A 13,842-nucleotide genomic window follows, 5' to 3' on the forward strand; every position below is an offset into this window, starting at 1 on the left:
CATTGCTTGTAGGTCCAGATACACAATTTCATCTGCTGTGTCTTATCAATTGGGCTTGCAGAAAGTCTATCTCTAAGAAAAATGTGCAAAGCACTTGAAGAGAAGGTCTTCTTACTAGGTCGGACTAAGACAAAAGATAGCCCCAGGCACCAAAAGAAACGTTGCGACTAAATCCAATTTTCATTTGTAGGGTTGCTTCAAAATTATGAGTAGTTCGCACCTTTGTTGTATTAACATCAGAGATTAAAATGTGAACTGTAATACTGTGAATTGTAGTGTATTCGGGACATTTCAATGTAAATAGGAAGAAATTAACGTTGAAACTAGATGCAACTAACTGAAAACATTAACGAGCAGAATTCCTACATACTGCTGACAATCATGCACATATTTGATGTGCTTATGTAACGTTTTGATTTAGAATTGCTCAGTAAGAGTGTTCAGTTTATATGTCATTTCATTAAGCCTGTGTGCAATTTTCTTATGTTGGCCGAAAAACTGTAGGCCTGAAATGCATTTTCCCTGGAAGCTCTCAAATTAGAATTAATAGTTGAATTTCATGTACATGTTGGATTTTGCTGTCTCACATTTCTGTTGCAGGTGGAAGAATCATCCTTGTTAAAATAATGTCTTTGTTTTAGGAGTTAGACTTAGGGAGAAAAGGATACATTGAGTGTTGATACTGATAGTGAAGAACTGTTTTGCTATCTCATAGGAGGGAGCCTGGGGATCAAGGTCATCTCGCCAAGCTTGGGAGCATGGCTGCCTACTGGAAAGTTACCAATGAGGACATCTCTGTTCCGCCCACGGAATGTGCGGAGATTTGCCCCTTCGTCCTTTCGCAATGTAGGCGGAGAAACAAGGCAAATCTCGGCACACTCGGGGCGTAACGGAAGTTGGCTGCCGCTTCCTGCCCACCTCCCACCCGCAGGCGATAAGGTAAGTTTTATTTAAATGTTATTTCAGGCTTTTTAATGTAATTTAATACTGAGGGCGGGCGGGTGTCCGGTAACGGAACTATGCGGAGAGGCACACAGATTGGTTCAATCTCCGTCCCTCTCCACGTAAGTCCCTTACGTGACTTCCGCCCACCCCTACCTGAGATACTACCTGTGGTATTGATGTTTCGTAACTAGGGAAAGTGACCGGGACTTCTGCCTTGCCTTAAGAGAGAGAACGCATCTTAGAACCCGCTCTGTAGCTTTATGCTACTGGACCCAGATAATATGGGGAGACTACTTAGGAAGGCTTTACACGCTGACACCATACCTTATCTTGCCTGGGAAATGCTATGTACGGATGTCACGTTAGTGCTAGTGTAGGGACAAGCTGATGCTTTATACCCACAAACTTCTTTTTTTTTTTTTTTAAGTTCAAAATAAAGTTTATTCAAATAAAAGAGGTGTCAATACAAAGTCAAAGCAAAATACAATATCAATAGCGAGGTCAAATGCATGAAAACATTACAATAATGGAGAGAGGAGAAAGATACACAAAATATGAGGCTATCTGAAGGAAAGCAAAACAGAGGGCAATTGTGAAAATTAACGAGCTATAGAAGAAAGAAATGGAACGAAAGGTGAGTCATGGAGGTTTAGAAACCTCTTGCTGAGAGGGAGATAAATGGGTAGAACGTTTAGCACAAACATCAAGATAAAGGGTAATGGAAAGCCATAAGGCGTGTCTCTTCGGGGCTAGGGTAAGAGGGTATACAAATGCAGTATCTAATCTGTGGTTATGGCAAACATTAAACCACCAAGCTTTGAAGGTAATGTTGTTCGAATTCTTCCAGTTAACAGTGATCTGTTGAAAGGCAACAGCTAGTAATAGGTCAATAATTTGTACATTAGAGTCAACATGTGCCCAGGAAGGAGAGAGGCTTCCTAGAAAAATGTCAGTAATAGAGAAGGGAGAGGTAGTATGGAATATGGAGTTGATTTGATCCCAGACTTGAGTCCAAAAGGTGTAAGTAGGAGGGCAGGAGAAAAGCATGTGGAGGAGTGTGGCGTTAGGTGCGGAGCAGGACCAACAGAGGTCTAGGGTTGAGGGAAATCTCTTGTGAAGTAGAGACGGAGTGTAAAGAAGTCGATTGTATATAAAGAAAAGTGTTTGTGTGAGGGAGGCAGCTCTGGAAGATTTGCGAAGTTTAGTCCAGAGTTTATCCCACAAGGAGGAAGGCCAGGACGTGTTTAAGTCTGTTTCCCAAAGCTGTTCCACCGTTGACTTCGGTCGGGAAGATAAGGGTGTGTGAAATGAATGGTAAATGGAAGAGGCCTTGGGTCCAGTGTTAAGCAAGGCGTGAAGAGATGAGGCTGGGTTAGGGGGGTCGGAGAGGGGAGGGGATCGAGGAAGAGAGTTGTAGGCAGACAAGACCGCATCTTTCAGCAAAGGGAATTTGGGGGCGAAAGAATAAGGGAGTGAAAAAGTCTGACTTAGGACAGGAAAAGATAAGAAGTCTGGTCCCTGAAAGAGTTGGGAAACCCAAAGTAATCCTCTTTGTCTCCAAGTTTTCCAATAAAAAGGTTTTTGCTTAATAAGAATGCTATTGTTATACCAGATGGTAGAATTAAGAAATTCAGTGACAGAGGTAGGGGGATCTGGAGAGGAACAAAGGAGTAACTTAGCGGTGTGTTTGTGAATAGGGGTAGAGAGAAATTGGGGTTTGCGGGAAAAGGAGAGGTATTCAGCAAAGGAAAAAGGAGAAAGGGAAAGGCGTTCGATTGTAACCCATAGGGGGGATGGCTCAGCTGGATCCTTCAGCCAAAGGGAAGCTTGCCGAAGGAGGAAAGCCTTATGATAGACGGGGAAGTTTGGAAAGTTAACCCCACCCTCTGATTTAGGAAGACGAAGACGGAGCAAGGACATGCGCGGTTTCTTTTGGGACCATAGGAAGGAGGAAAGAATAGTATTGATTTTCTGAAAGAATTTGGTCGGGATAGAAACAGGGATATTTGAGATGACGTAAAGGACTATTGGGGTCAGCATCATCTTGACGGTATCAAGCCGGCCCCACCAGGAGAGGTAAAGCGGATGCCACCTGGAGGTGAGGTCGGAAAGTTTCTGGGAACATTTGTTGAGGCAGAGTGAAACGGTATCTGAGACAGAAGGGGTAATGTGCAAACCAAGATATTTTATGTGAGTAGGACTCCATGTAAAGTTGGATGCGGCAAAATCTGGCTTAAAGGTAAATTTGGTGAGGGGTAGGATCTCGCACTTGTCATTGTTTAATTTATAGCCAGATAATTGAGAGTAGGCCTGAACTTCAGCGAGGAATGCGGGGATAGAGACAGAAGGGTTGGACATAAAGAGGAGAATGTCGTCTGCGTAGGCAGCTAGTTTGATGTGGGTATGAGAAAGTTGAAAGCCATATAAGTGGGGATTCTGACGCAACCTGGAGAGAAAGGGTTCGAGGGCTAGGTTAAAGAGGAAGGGAGAAAGAGGGCAGCCCTGACGGACTCCTCTACCTAGATTGAAAAAGGATGAGATTAAGCCATTGGCACAGACCGCGGCTCTGGGATTAGAATAAAGGAAAGAAATGAGAGCGATGAAATTGGGACCAAACCCAAACCACTTTAGCGCAAAGAAAAGGAAAGACCATTCGACTCTATCGAATGCTTTCTCGGCATCCAAAGCGATTGCAGCCAGGGAATCGTTGAAACGTGAGGATTTGGAGAGGACGTTGAAAAGGAGTCTAGTGTTATCTGTGATATAACGGCCTTTAACAAATCCGGATTGTTCGGGCCCAGGAGTTTTGGGAGGAAAGGATCTAACCTGATTGCTAAGGACTTGGCATATAACTTATAATCAATGTTGACGAGTGATATTGGTCTATAATTTTTGCAGTGTTGTGGATCTTTACCCTCCTTGGGTATAATACAGATGTGGGCGTCGGAAAATGTGCCAGAGGAAGCACCGCTAGATACAAAGGAATCAATGAGGGCATGCAGTTTTGGTAAAAGTAGGGAGGCAAAATGTAAATAGAATTCGACCGTGAATCCATCCAGGCCTGGAGCTTTATCTTTTTTGAGAGAGTTGAGGGCATTATGTAATTAGCGCGTGGTTATGGGTAGTTCGAGGGTAGATAAATCGACTGTAAAATTAGAAGGAGGTTGAATGCTTGCAAAAAAGGTATCAAGGGAGTGAGTAGAGGGGTGGGTGTCAGAAGAGTAGAGTGTAGAATAAAATCGGGAGAACTCCTCTAAAATATCAGAATCTTTATGACGTAAAACAGAAGTAGTATCAAAAACAGATTCAATGTTCAATTTGTTTTGTTTAACTTTCAAATAATTTGCAAGAATTTTCCCCGCCTTGTTTTTCCCACCATAGAATTTTGAACTAGATTTCAATAGGTATAATGAGGCGTCTTCAGTAGCTTGCTTGTTATATTTCATTTTGGCGCAAACAAGGGCATTCAAACTGTCTCAGGAATGGGAGGTATAAAAGGAGTGTTCTAGATGTTTGATTTGAAGTAGGAGATCACTGGTAAGCTTGCGTGCAGCTTTGCGTTTTGTGGCAACGTGTCTGATAATGAAGTCCCTGGCAGCAGCTTTATAGGCATCCCAAATGGTGTGTTTGGGTAGAGAAGGGGTGTCGTTGAGGGTAAAAAATTCAGTGGAGAAGTCCGTGAAGGATTCAGTGAATTTAGGATCAAGGAGAAGGGTGTTGTTGAAGCGCCACCTCTTGGGTCCGATAGGTTTGGGTAGGATATCGATATTAATGAGTACTGGGGCATGCTCAGAGAACATTATGGGGCCAATATCAGCTTGAGTGAGGGATTGCGATAGATGATGGGAAAGGAAGATGTAGTCAATGCGAGATTGTGAGTGATGTACAGGGGAGTAAAAAGTGAATTCTTCAGAGGTTGGGTTGCAAATACGCCATGCATCGACAAGTTTGTGTTGAGAGATGGCATGCGTGAAAAGTTTGTGCGATTTATTAGGAACAAAAAATGAGGTGGATTTCCTATCTAAAAAGGGATCAAGGGGCAAGTTACAATCACCGGCTAAAATAAAATTGTCATCTATACATTCAGTAATATGGGTGGTAAAGGAACTCCAAAAGGCGGGATTGCCGCCAGTGGGGGCATAAACATTAAGCAGGGAAAGAGAGGTGCCCTTCGAGGAGAGCTTAACAAACACCCATCTACCTTCAGGGTCAAATTCAGATGACAGAACTGAGTGAGGAAATGATTTGCGAATTAACAGGGAAACACCCTTTCTCTTACCATCACCAGGAGCGGAGAACACAGCCCCCACCCAACCTCTTTTAAGTTTGGCAGCTTCAGTATCAGATAGGTGAGTCTCTTGCAAAAAAGCAGTCAACATTCAGTTTAGCTAAATGAGAAAGAATTTTTTGCCTCTTAATTGGTGAGTGCAAACCTTTAACGTTCCACGATACAATACGTAATGATATTAAGTAATATTAAAAGAATGAAGCAGGAAAAAAGTAAGAAAACAAGAAGAAGCCTCAAACAAGTGCATAATACAGATAAATGGAAAGGGAAGACGGAGAGAAAAAGGGCAGTGAGTAAATGGGAAAAAGAAGAATAAAGAACGTGGCAAGAGGATTACAGCAAAAACTAAGAAGTAAAAACAATAAAGAAACAGCAGGAAAGGGTAAAACGGTGAAGATGAAATAACAGGAGCATACCAGAGGGAGATTGAAACGAGAATCAAGGAGAGTCTGAGAGAAAAAAGGATAGAAGGAAAGGAAAGAGTAAAAGACAAATGATGCAAGCATATGAGAAAAGGGAGAAGACATGAAAAGATGCAAAGTTGTACGAAAAAGAATGACACTAAAATAAATAACAAGGTGAAGTAGGGTACGAGATCAGGAACAGATACAACATATGAAAACATTTCAAAAAGAAGAAGGAAGGAAGGGTAGGTACTTACAAGGGTGATGGAACAAGGGTACAAAATATGGAAGGAGGACGAAGGGGAGGAAAACGGAGATGAGACAAGGGGGGTAAGGCCAACCAACGGAGGGCAGGAAAACGGGGCAACGAGATGTCCAACAGGATAGACATAACGGGGCGCTAAATAGGGATCTGCAAAAGAAGGAGAACAGCGTGATTAGGTAAGAGAAGACATCTAGAATATACTATGGCAATAAAACAGACAAATAAGGATGCGTAAAATAGCAACGAAGGTCGACTAGTCAAAAAAGACTGGTCAAAAACAGGGACGGGGATTAACAATCAAAGAAGATACAGAAACATGAATAAAAGGCTAGCAGGATACTAGGAGAACCAATTACAACAATGAGAGAAGTCACGGAGGGAATGAGGATGAAGAACTGGAACTGGAGAACTCCATGTTAGCAGGACCGCAGGAATTAAGGAAACTTCGGAGTCGCATTGGATCTTCATAGGTTGTGGTCTTATTGTTGTGGGTGACTTTGAATAAGCAAGGATGAAAGAGACCGTATCTGGCTCCAATAGATCGAAGATCCGCTCTCATGTCAAGGAAGGCTTTGCGTCGGTTAGCAGTGGATTTGGCGTAGTCTTGGGCGAAGAATAGGGTGGAGCCAGACCAGGTAAGGCGTGGAGAAGCTTTAGCAGCCAGGAGAACCTTCAATAGATCCGTGTATTCAAGAAAATACATTATGACACCCCTGGGCTTTGTGGATGGAGAGGCAGAAGATGAGAGTCGGCCAAGCCTGTGAGCACGTTGGATATTGAGCGTAGTGTCTTCAGGTAGGTGCAAGAGCTTGGGCAGAAAGAACTTGAAGAAAGTTATAGGATCATTCCCCTCACAACCTTCTTTCAGGCCGTAAAGACAAAGATTATTACGTCTGTTCCTATTTTCAAGGTCCTCCACCTGCTTCTGGAGAGAGGACAACTGCAAATCCATGTGGGCGATCTTGGTAGCAGACTCCTGAAGAGATGACACAGACTTTTCCACGGTGGAGACCCTGACGTCCATTTGAGACCAATTGTCAGTTAGCGTTTGCAGCTTGGCATTAGTCTCCTCCATGTAGGGGCGCAAGGCCCTGATCTCCTCAAGAAGCAATTCCATTGAGATGACTGAGGAGGATTTCGTAGGAGAGGGGGGATCCTTTTTTAACCTCTTTGAGTTGGTTTTAGAAACAGTTTGTGAAGGAGTATCCATATTAGACAGCGTTTCACTGGAGATGGAGGGTGCAGAAGCTTCTAAGTGAGCTAGCGCTGTAAAAAGTTTGGAGTTTTTAATGTAGTTGCGCTTAGGGGTCCTGCTGGAACAGACCGCCATCCAAGCGTGCGTAAAAAGGATTGTAGAAGACGCACGAGTTAGGGCTGAAGGAGTAAAACCAGATAATAAGAACAAACAGCGCCCAAAAATGGAGGAAGTCGTAGAAGGATGCCAAAAAAGAGTCAATGGAGCGATGTGTAAGAAGAAAAATACCAAAGTAGGTAAAGGAGAAAGGCAACTCCTATCTCAAATCGCAAGGAAATCCCAGGTAGAGAAAACGAAAAACAAAATGGCGGCCCATTCTGAGGAGGGCAAAAAAGACGAAGTAATTACCATTTGTCATACCAAGAATGCAGAAAAGTCACCTGTGTAGGTCAGAAAATGTCTTCATGGTGGTAGAGTGGGTGAAGACAGAGCAGGAAGCCTCATGCCGCTGGAGTGCAGATGGGAAATTCACGTGTGGGATGAGCGCCGCTTTGGAGCACAAAATGGCGGTCGCGGCCGCTTCAGAGCCGCGACCAGTGCTAAATCAGGAATTTGCGTGCGCAAAGGCTCCAAGCCGCGGCAGGAGTTACCGCATGTGAAGCCAGGCGTTGTCCCGCATCATGCACTGCCTCTCTGATGCGATGTCGGTGGCGCGAACCGCCAGTCAGCTCCGGTACGGACGGAGCTCTACCGCCGCACCTCCATCCAGATCGGGCGCTTAGCCACGCCCCCCATACCCACAAACTTCTGATGAGGGAAACCCGGATGTCTGTTCTGTAATATTTTGTATCCTGATTCTCGAACTAATCATCTTGTGCATGTTGCATCGCCTTAACTTCATCCTGAATGAATTGACCTGTTTGGGGCCACTGGGTCACTGTAGACTACCTCTTAGCCTTCCATAAAAAATGAGTTGTAGAGTCAGTGAAAAATATAGACCAATACCTGTCTATTCGTATACATTCAGAGCAGAGCCCCATCTGCACAGTACCTGGGAGTGGTACAGAGGTAACTGAAGAATCACAAGTATGGGTACATTATACATGACATGTTTAGCAAAGAACACGCCCATAATGGAATTTTCCAGGCAGCTGCAGCTGAACAGAGAAAACTCATTAAAAAGGTTTCTGCTCCCATATCTTACACAACTCACCCCAATCCAAGATTGCTGCACCCTGTGCTATGATCAAAGTAACAGACAGGTGGGATAGGGTCTCTATCCAGTGGGAAAGCTATGTGCTGGCACTAACTATGTATTATTGCAGAGACACAACTTAGCAAGTGGCATTTCTTGGAATAAGTGAGAATTAGTTTCGATCACCATACAAATTGGAACACAGAAAAGAAAATGGTGTAGCGAATGCTAACTTATACATGGAACTATACACATGGCAAATAGCCTAATCTAACAGACCCACTTTTTAGCATGAGCTAAAAACATTTGCTAACAAGAGAGGTGCTTATGTATAATCACAAATATAACAAAATGATCAAGGAAAATACCAATGGAGCATCCGAGGCAGAAACATGAGTGTATAATCATTATGAACATTCTTTACATTCGACATCAGGCAGGGAAACAGCAAGGAGAGATGATTCCTCAAATATCCCTTCATCTATATTCATAAGATCGTCAATATATGACTGAATCATCATTTCAGCATTAGTGACATACATGAGCTGAATTGTTCCGTTAGGGTGTGAAAATAGTGGCACAATATGAACAACATAGGGGAAGACATCATATGAGAATACAACAGAGCACCAACACCACTATAGGATAAATAATTTTCTGAAGAATCCAACCACAACTGCCCAAAAGGGACCAACTCCAATTGCCGCTTTCCATTCCCTTGACATTTTAAAGAATATCCATAATGTGTTTGGTAATATTCTTTTCCAAATTCTTGATCCTGACCACACTCTGATCGTTACTGTCATGAATCACATACATCTGGTGCTCTCGACTCCCATGAAAGCACTTTTCCCTTTCATGAAACCCACCCCTGTCCCGTGCAACCAGCACTCCAGTGATGTAATATGTGTGTGTGTGTCATAATGTTTCATGTGCTAACTCATGTACTCACTTAGAATTGTATATTTCAAGTCGTTTCTGATGGTATATAAAGTGCTCTTGTTATCTTGTTTTTATTGAGAAGGGACTAGGGAGAGACTTTGTGCTCCTTTCCTCGTTGTGCGCTTACTGAAAGAGTAATGCTTTGAAGCATCAACAGCGCGAGTGCATGCTAAGTAAAAACGCACGCAGGAAAAAGGTGCGAAGGTACGCGATGAAAGACGCACGCTGGGGAAGGTGCGCGTTACGTCAGCAAACCCTGGGTGTGGCACAGCTATAAAAGGCCACACCCAACGCTGCTCGACGCTTTGCCTCTCATCATCGCCCAGCATCGGAGTGTCCTGGAAAGTTCACCGAGCCTGCAGACGTCAGCCAGCGCCCCAGCATTTCGAAGGTCTCCAACTCGGCATCTAAAAGACAAGCTAAGTGAAAACTTTCAATTCTTGTTTAATTCTTCAGGCGCCCAACGCAAGCAAGCGGCAAGAAGTCAAAAACTCGAACAAACTTACCTGGACTTTGTTTAAAGAACCTTTGTGAGAATTTTGAAGAGTAATATTCCGAACAGAATTATCTTTTGTACTTTAGGCTTTGAGAAGTATCAAGGCTAACTTTGGAACTCTAGTCCTTTATAGTGATTTTGTGCAAGACGTGTTTGTTTGAATGTTAATTTGTCTAGGAGGAAAAAAGGTGAAGGAAGACACAACTAAGAACAGAGAGAGTAAGTGGGGGGATAAAATAGTTAAGAATAATTGAAGTTAATAAACAAGCATAAGAAAGGAAGTAACTTATTCCCAACTGTTTGTTTCTTCAGTGTCAAGGAGATTCTCTGGCAACTCATACCATTCAGCACAGCTCTGCTACACTTCATCCTTCACGACGACAACACGGACGCGACGCCTAGGCCTTATCAGTCGCAGGTAGGCTAGCACATAATTTGTCTAGAATATTCAAGGGAAAGAAACCTTTTGTGTTACTGAAATAGAGAATAGGTATTCTGAATAGAGATTACAAATAGCTTTCCTTATTGCCTCGCAGGTCGACAATTAAGGGAGCTGGTAGCGTCCACGATCCGGCCTACCTCCCTGACTTCTAGAAGATTACCTCAGTGTTATACATAATCACTAGGGATTGCCTAGAATTTGGGGAAGTTGGTCCATAACGTCTCTGCGGAATCATCTACAAGCAACCTACAGGTAAGGGTGCTTGTAACCTTGACAGAAGGCAAAGCCCACGACTTTTATTCCGCCCAGACGTTATGGATCCTTCCATTACAAATTCTTTACAAGAAATGGCAAATTTGTTAACTGCAATTCAAGCAGATAACGCAGCCCTTCGTAGGGAGGTTGCTGATATTCGAAGTAATATGCAGCCTGTTTCATCCGGTCCTAGTACATGGACTTTCTCTCCAACTCAGAAGTCTGTGTTGAAACCAGCAACTTTTCAGACAGGGTTTCAAACCTTGCATCCTGACCCTAGCTCATCTTCAACCTCAACTCAGATTCAAGTGGTAACCCCAGTACCTGTTCCTTTAGCACCTCCAGAACGGTTTTATGGAGACAGTAATAAATTCTCCATATTTTTAAACCAATGTCATTTACATTTTATAGCAAAACCAGCAGCTTTTCCTGACGACTCCTCAAAAATAGCCTTTATTCTCTCCTATTTAGGAGGTGATGCAGCTTTATGGTCAGTGCCTATAGTCGATCGAGATGACCCAATTCTCTATAATCTTCGAACTTTTAAAAACACTATGAAAAAACTGTTCGCAAAACATGTCTTTGTCCAATCGGCAGATCATGAGTTATTACATTTAAAACAGGGTTCATCTGACTTATTGCATTATATCTCTCAATTCAATAGACTTGTAATTGAAGCTCATTGGCCAGAGGAAAAAAGGGTTTCTCTTTTTTACAAAGGACTCAAAGACGAATTGAAAGATATGGTCACTCAAATTTTAGACCCTCCAGATACCATAGAAGATTTCATTGATTTAGTGGTGAAATTAAATCATCGGTTATCGGAACGCAGAGGTGAAAAAGGAAAGACAGAGGTCAAAGTCTTCTCTTTTAAAGAGAGAAATAATAGTATGAGAGCAGAGATCACACCTAAGGTAGATTTAGGAGAACCCATGCAGATAGGTACTATCAAAGGTCCTTTAAGTAAAGAAGAAAAGGACAAAAGAAGAAAATTAAACCAATGTTTGTATTGCGGCAAGTCAGGCCACTTTGTCAAAGAATGCCCGGTGCGTCCAAACAAACCCAAGGGGAAGAGTCCAGAAGTAGCCTTAACACAACAGTCGGAAAACTAGCTAGCTCGACAAATCAAGAGGTCAGATTGTCGAGTAAGATTTCTAGTTTGGCCTCCATCACTCCTGAGATAACTTCTCAACATCTCAGTATTAAGGTCACTTTACAATCACTTACAGAATCAGAAAAAAGATGGACGGTTGACGCTTTAATTGACTCAGGAGCCACAGGCAATTTCATAGACACAATGTTTTTAAAGGAATTAGAGTTTAAGATCAAATCCAAAGAACATCCTGAAGTGGTTAGGGCAGTTGATGGCAAAGAGTTATCATCAGGTTTAATCCAATTCCACACAGAAACACTTGCCATGACTTGTTTGAATGTCCATAGAGAAAACATAACCTTCGACATCATTGACGCACCTCAATTTCGCTTGATCCTAGGTATCCCCTGGCTCGCTAAGCACAATCCCAAGATAGATTGGGTAGAAAGAACTGTGTTGTTAGATTCACATTACTGTAAATCAACCTGTCTGTTATCACAAGATTCAAAAGTACTGATTCAAGGTAGTAACTTCCCCTTGAACTCAAAGAGTGTGTTACTTTTGGAAGGTATTCCGGAAGAGTATTCTGATCTTCACGATGTGTTCGATAAATCAAAGGCCAATACCTTACCACCACATCGGGATTTTGATTGTCGAATAGATCTTGTGCCTGGGGCTACTCTACCGTGTAGTCGTATTTATGCACTCACTGAAAAAGAAAACGACCATTTAAGAGAGTATTTAGATGAATATTTGGCAAACGGATTTATTAGACACTCAAAATCGCCCGTATCCTCTCCTCTCTTTTTTATCCCGAAAAAGGGAGGTGAGTTGAGAACGTGCATCGATTATAGAGCTCTTAACAACGTAACCATTAAGAACAGATATCCACTTCCTCTAATTCCAACTCTCTTAGACCAATTGAAAGATGCCGTCATTTATACAAAATTGGATTTGCGGGGAGCTTATCACTTGGTTAGGGTTCGGAGTGGCGATGAATGGAAAACAGCATTTCGTACCAAATTCGGTCTTTACGAGTACCAGGTTATGCCATTCGGACTCTGCAACGCTCCCGCGGCCTTCCAATTTTTTATAAATGAGGTTCTAAGGGAATATCTAGATATCTGTTGCATTGTGTACATAGATGATATCCTCATTTATTCGAAAAACACCACAGAACATGTACAACAAGTAAGAGCTATTCTTCGAAAGCTTCTTGACAACTCCTTGTATGTAAAACTTGAGAAAAGCACATTCCATACTACCAAGGTAGAATTCCTGGGGTATGTTCTAAGTCCAGAAGGCATAGAGATGGATCCTAAGAAGATCCAAGCAGTTCTAGATTGGAGTAGTCCTTCTTCAGTGAAGCAAGTACAAAGTTTCTTGGGGTTCGCTAATTTTTATAGGCGTTTTATCTGTAATTTCTCCCAATTGATAACCCCAATTACTAGGCTTCTGAAGAAAGGTGTAAAGTTTGATTGGAATAACGATGCAGAGGAAGCTTTTCAGAACCTCAAAAGACAGTTTACTACAGCTCCTGTGTTAATGCATCCGGATCCTTCTAATCCCTTTATCGTGGAAGCAGATGCTTCTCAGTTTGCCATTGGAGGGATTCTATCTCAAAGGCACAAAGAAACTGGTCAAATGCATCCAATTGCATATTATTCACGGAAACTAACCCCTACAGAACAAAACTACGCTATCGCTGACAAGGAGTTGTTAGCCATCAAAGCAGTCTTCGAAGAATGGCGTCATTACTTGTTAGGGGCAAGACATCCTGTAACGATCTATACTGATCACAGAAATTTACAATTTCTGCGCTCAGTTAAGGCACTCACAGCCAGGCAATTACGTTGGACATTATTCTTTAATGATTACAATTTTGTGATAACTTACCGGCCAGGAAAAGAGAACCTAAAAGCAGATGCTTTGTCACGTTTGGCAATGTTAGAAGAAAAAGAAGGTTCAGTAGAAGAAGTCCAAGCTGTTTTACCAGACCATTGTTTTAAGGTTGGAGTAGTAGTATCTAATGTATTGGAAGACATTAAAAAGAAGGTTCAGGAGAAAACGTCACAAGAATGGTATGACCTGTATCCTCTATTACAGTTAAGAGACGAATTTTTGTATATGAATGAACAAATTTTTGTACCCACACCAGAATTACAAAACAAAGTTATTCAGTTGCATCATGACACACTTATGTCTGCGCACCCTGGAATTATCAAGACCAGTCAATTGATTAGAAGGAAATTTTGGTGGTCTTCCTTATTAAATGATGTTAAATCTTATATTGAGACTTGTGAAATTTGTGCACAGAATAAA

At 42.3% G+C, this 13,842-nt stretch overlaps 1 protein-coding gene across 1 annotated transcript in view; it reads left to right on the forward strand.

Moving 5' to 3' along the window:
- Positions 1-7,320: 7,320 nt before the first annotated feature.
- LOC147727909 (uncharacterized) overlaps positions 7,321-13,842 on the forward strand; it is a 161,168-nt gene continuing 154,646 nt past the window's right edge. The window contains 4 exon segments of the mRNA XM_086963703.1: positions 7,321-7,389; positions 9,691-9,764; positions 11,092-11,369; positions 13,424-13,601. Coding sequence (XP_086819829.1) covers positions 7,321-7,389; positions 9,691-9,764; positions 11,092-11,369; positions 13,424-13,601 — 599 coding nt within the window.

Source organism: Lissotriton vulgaris, chromosome 3_1 (genome assembly GCF_964263255.1).
Source record: "Lissotriton vulgaris chromosome 3_1, aLisVul1.2, whole genome shotgun sequence".
NCBI classification, from domain to species: Eukaryota; Metazoa; Chordata; class Amphibia; order Caudata; family Salamandridae; genus Lissotriton; species Lissotriton vulgaris.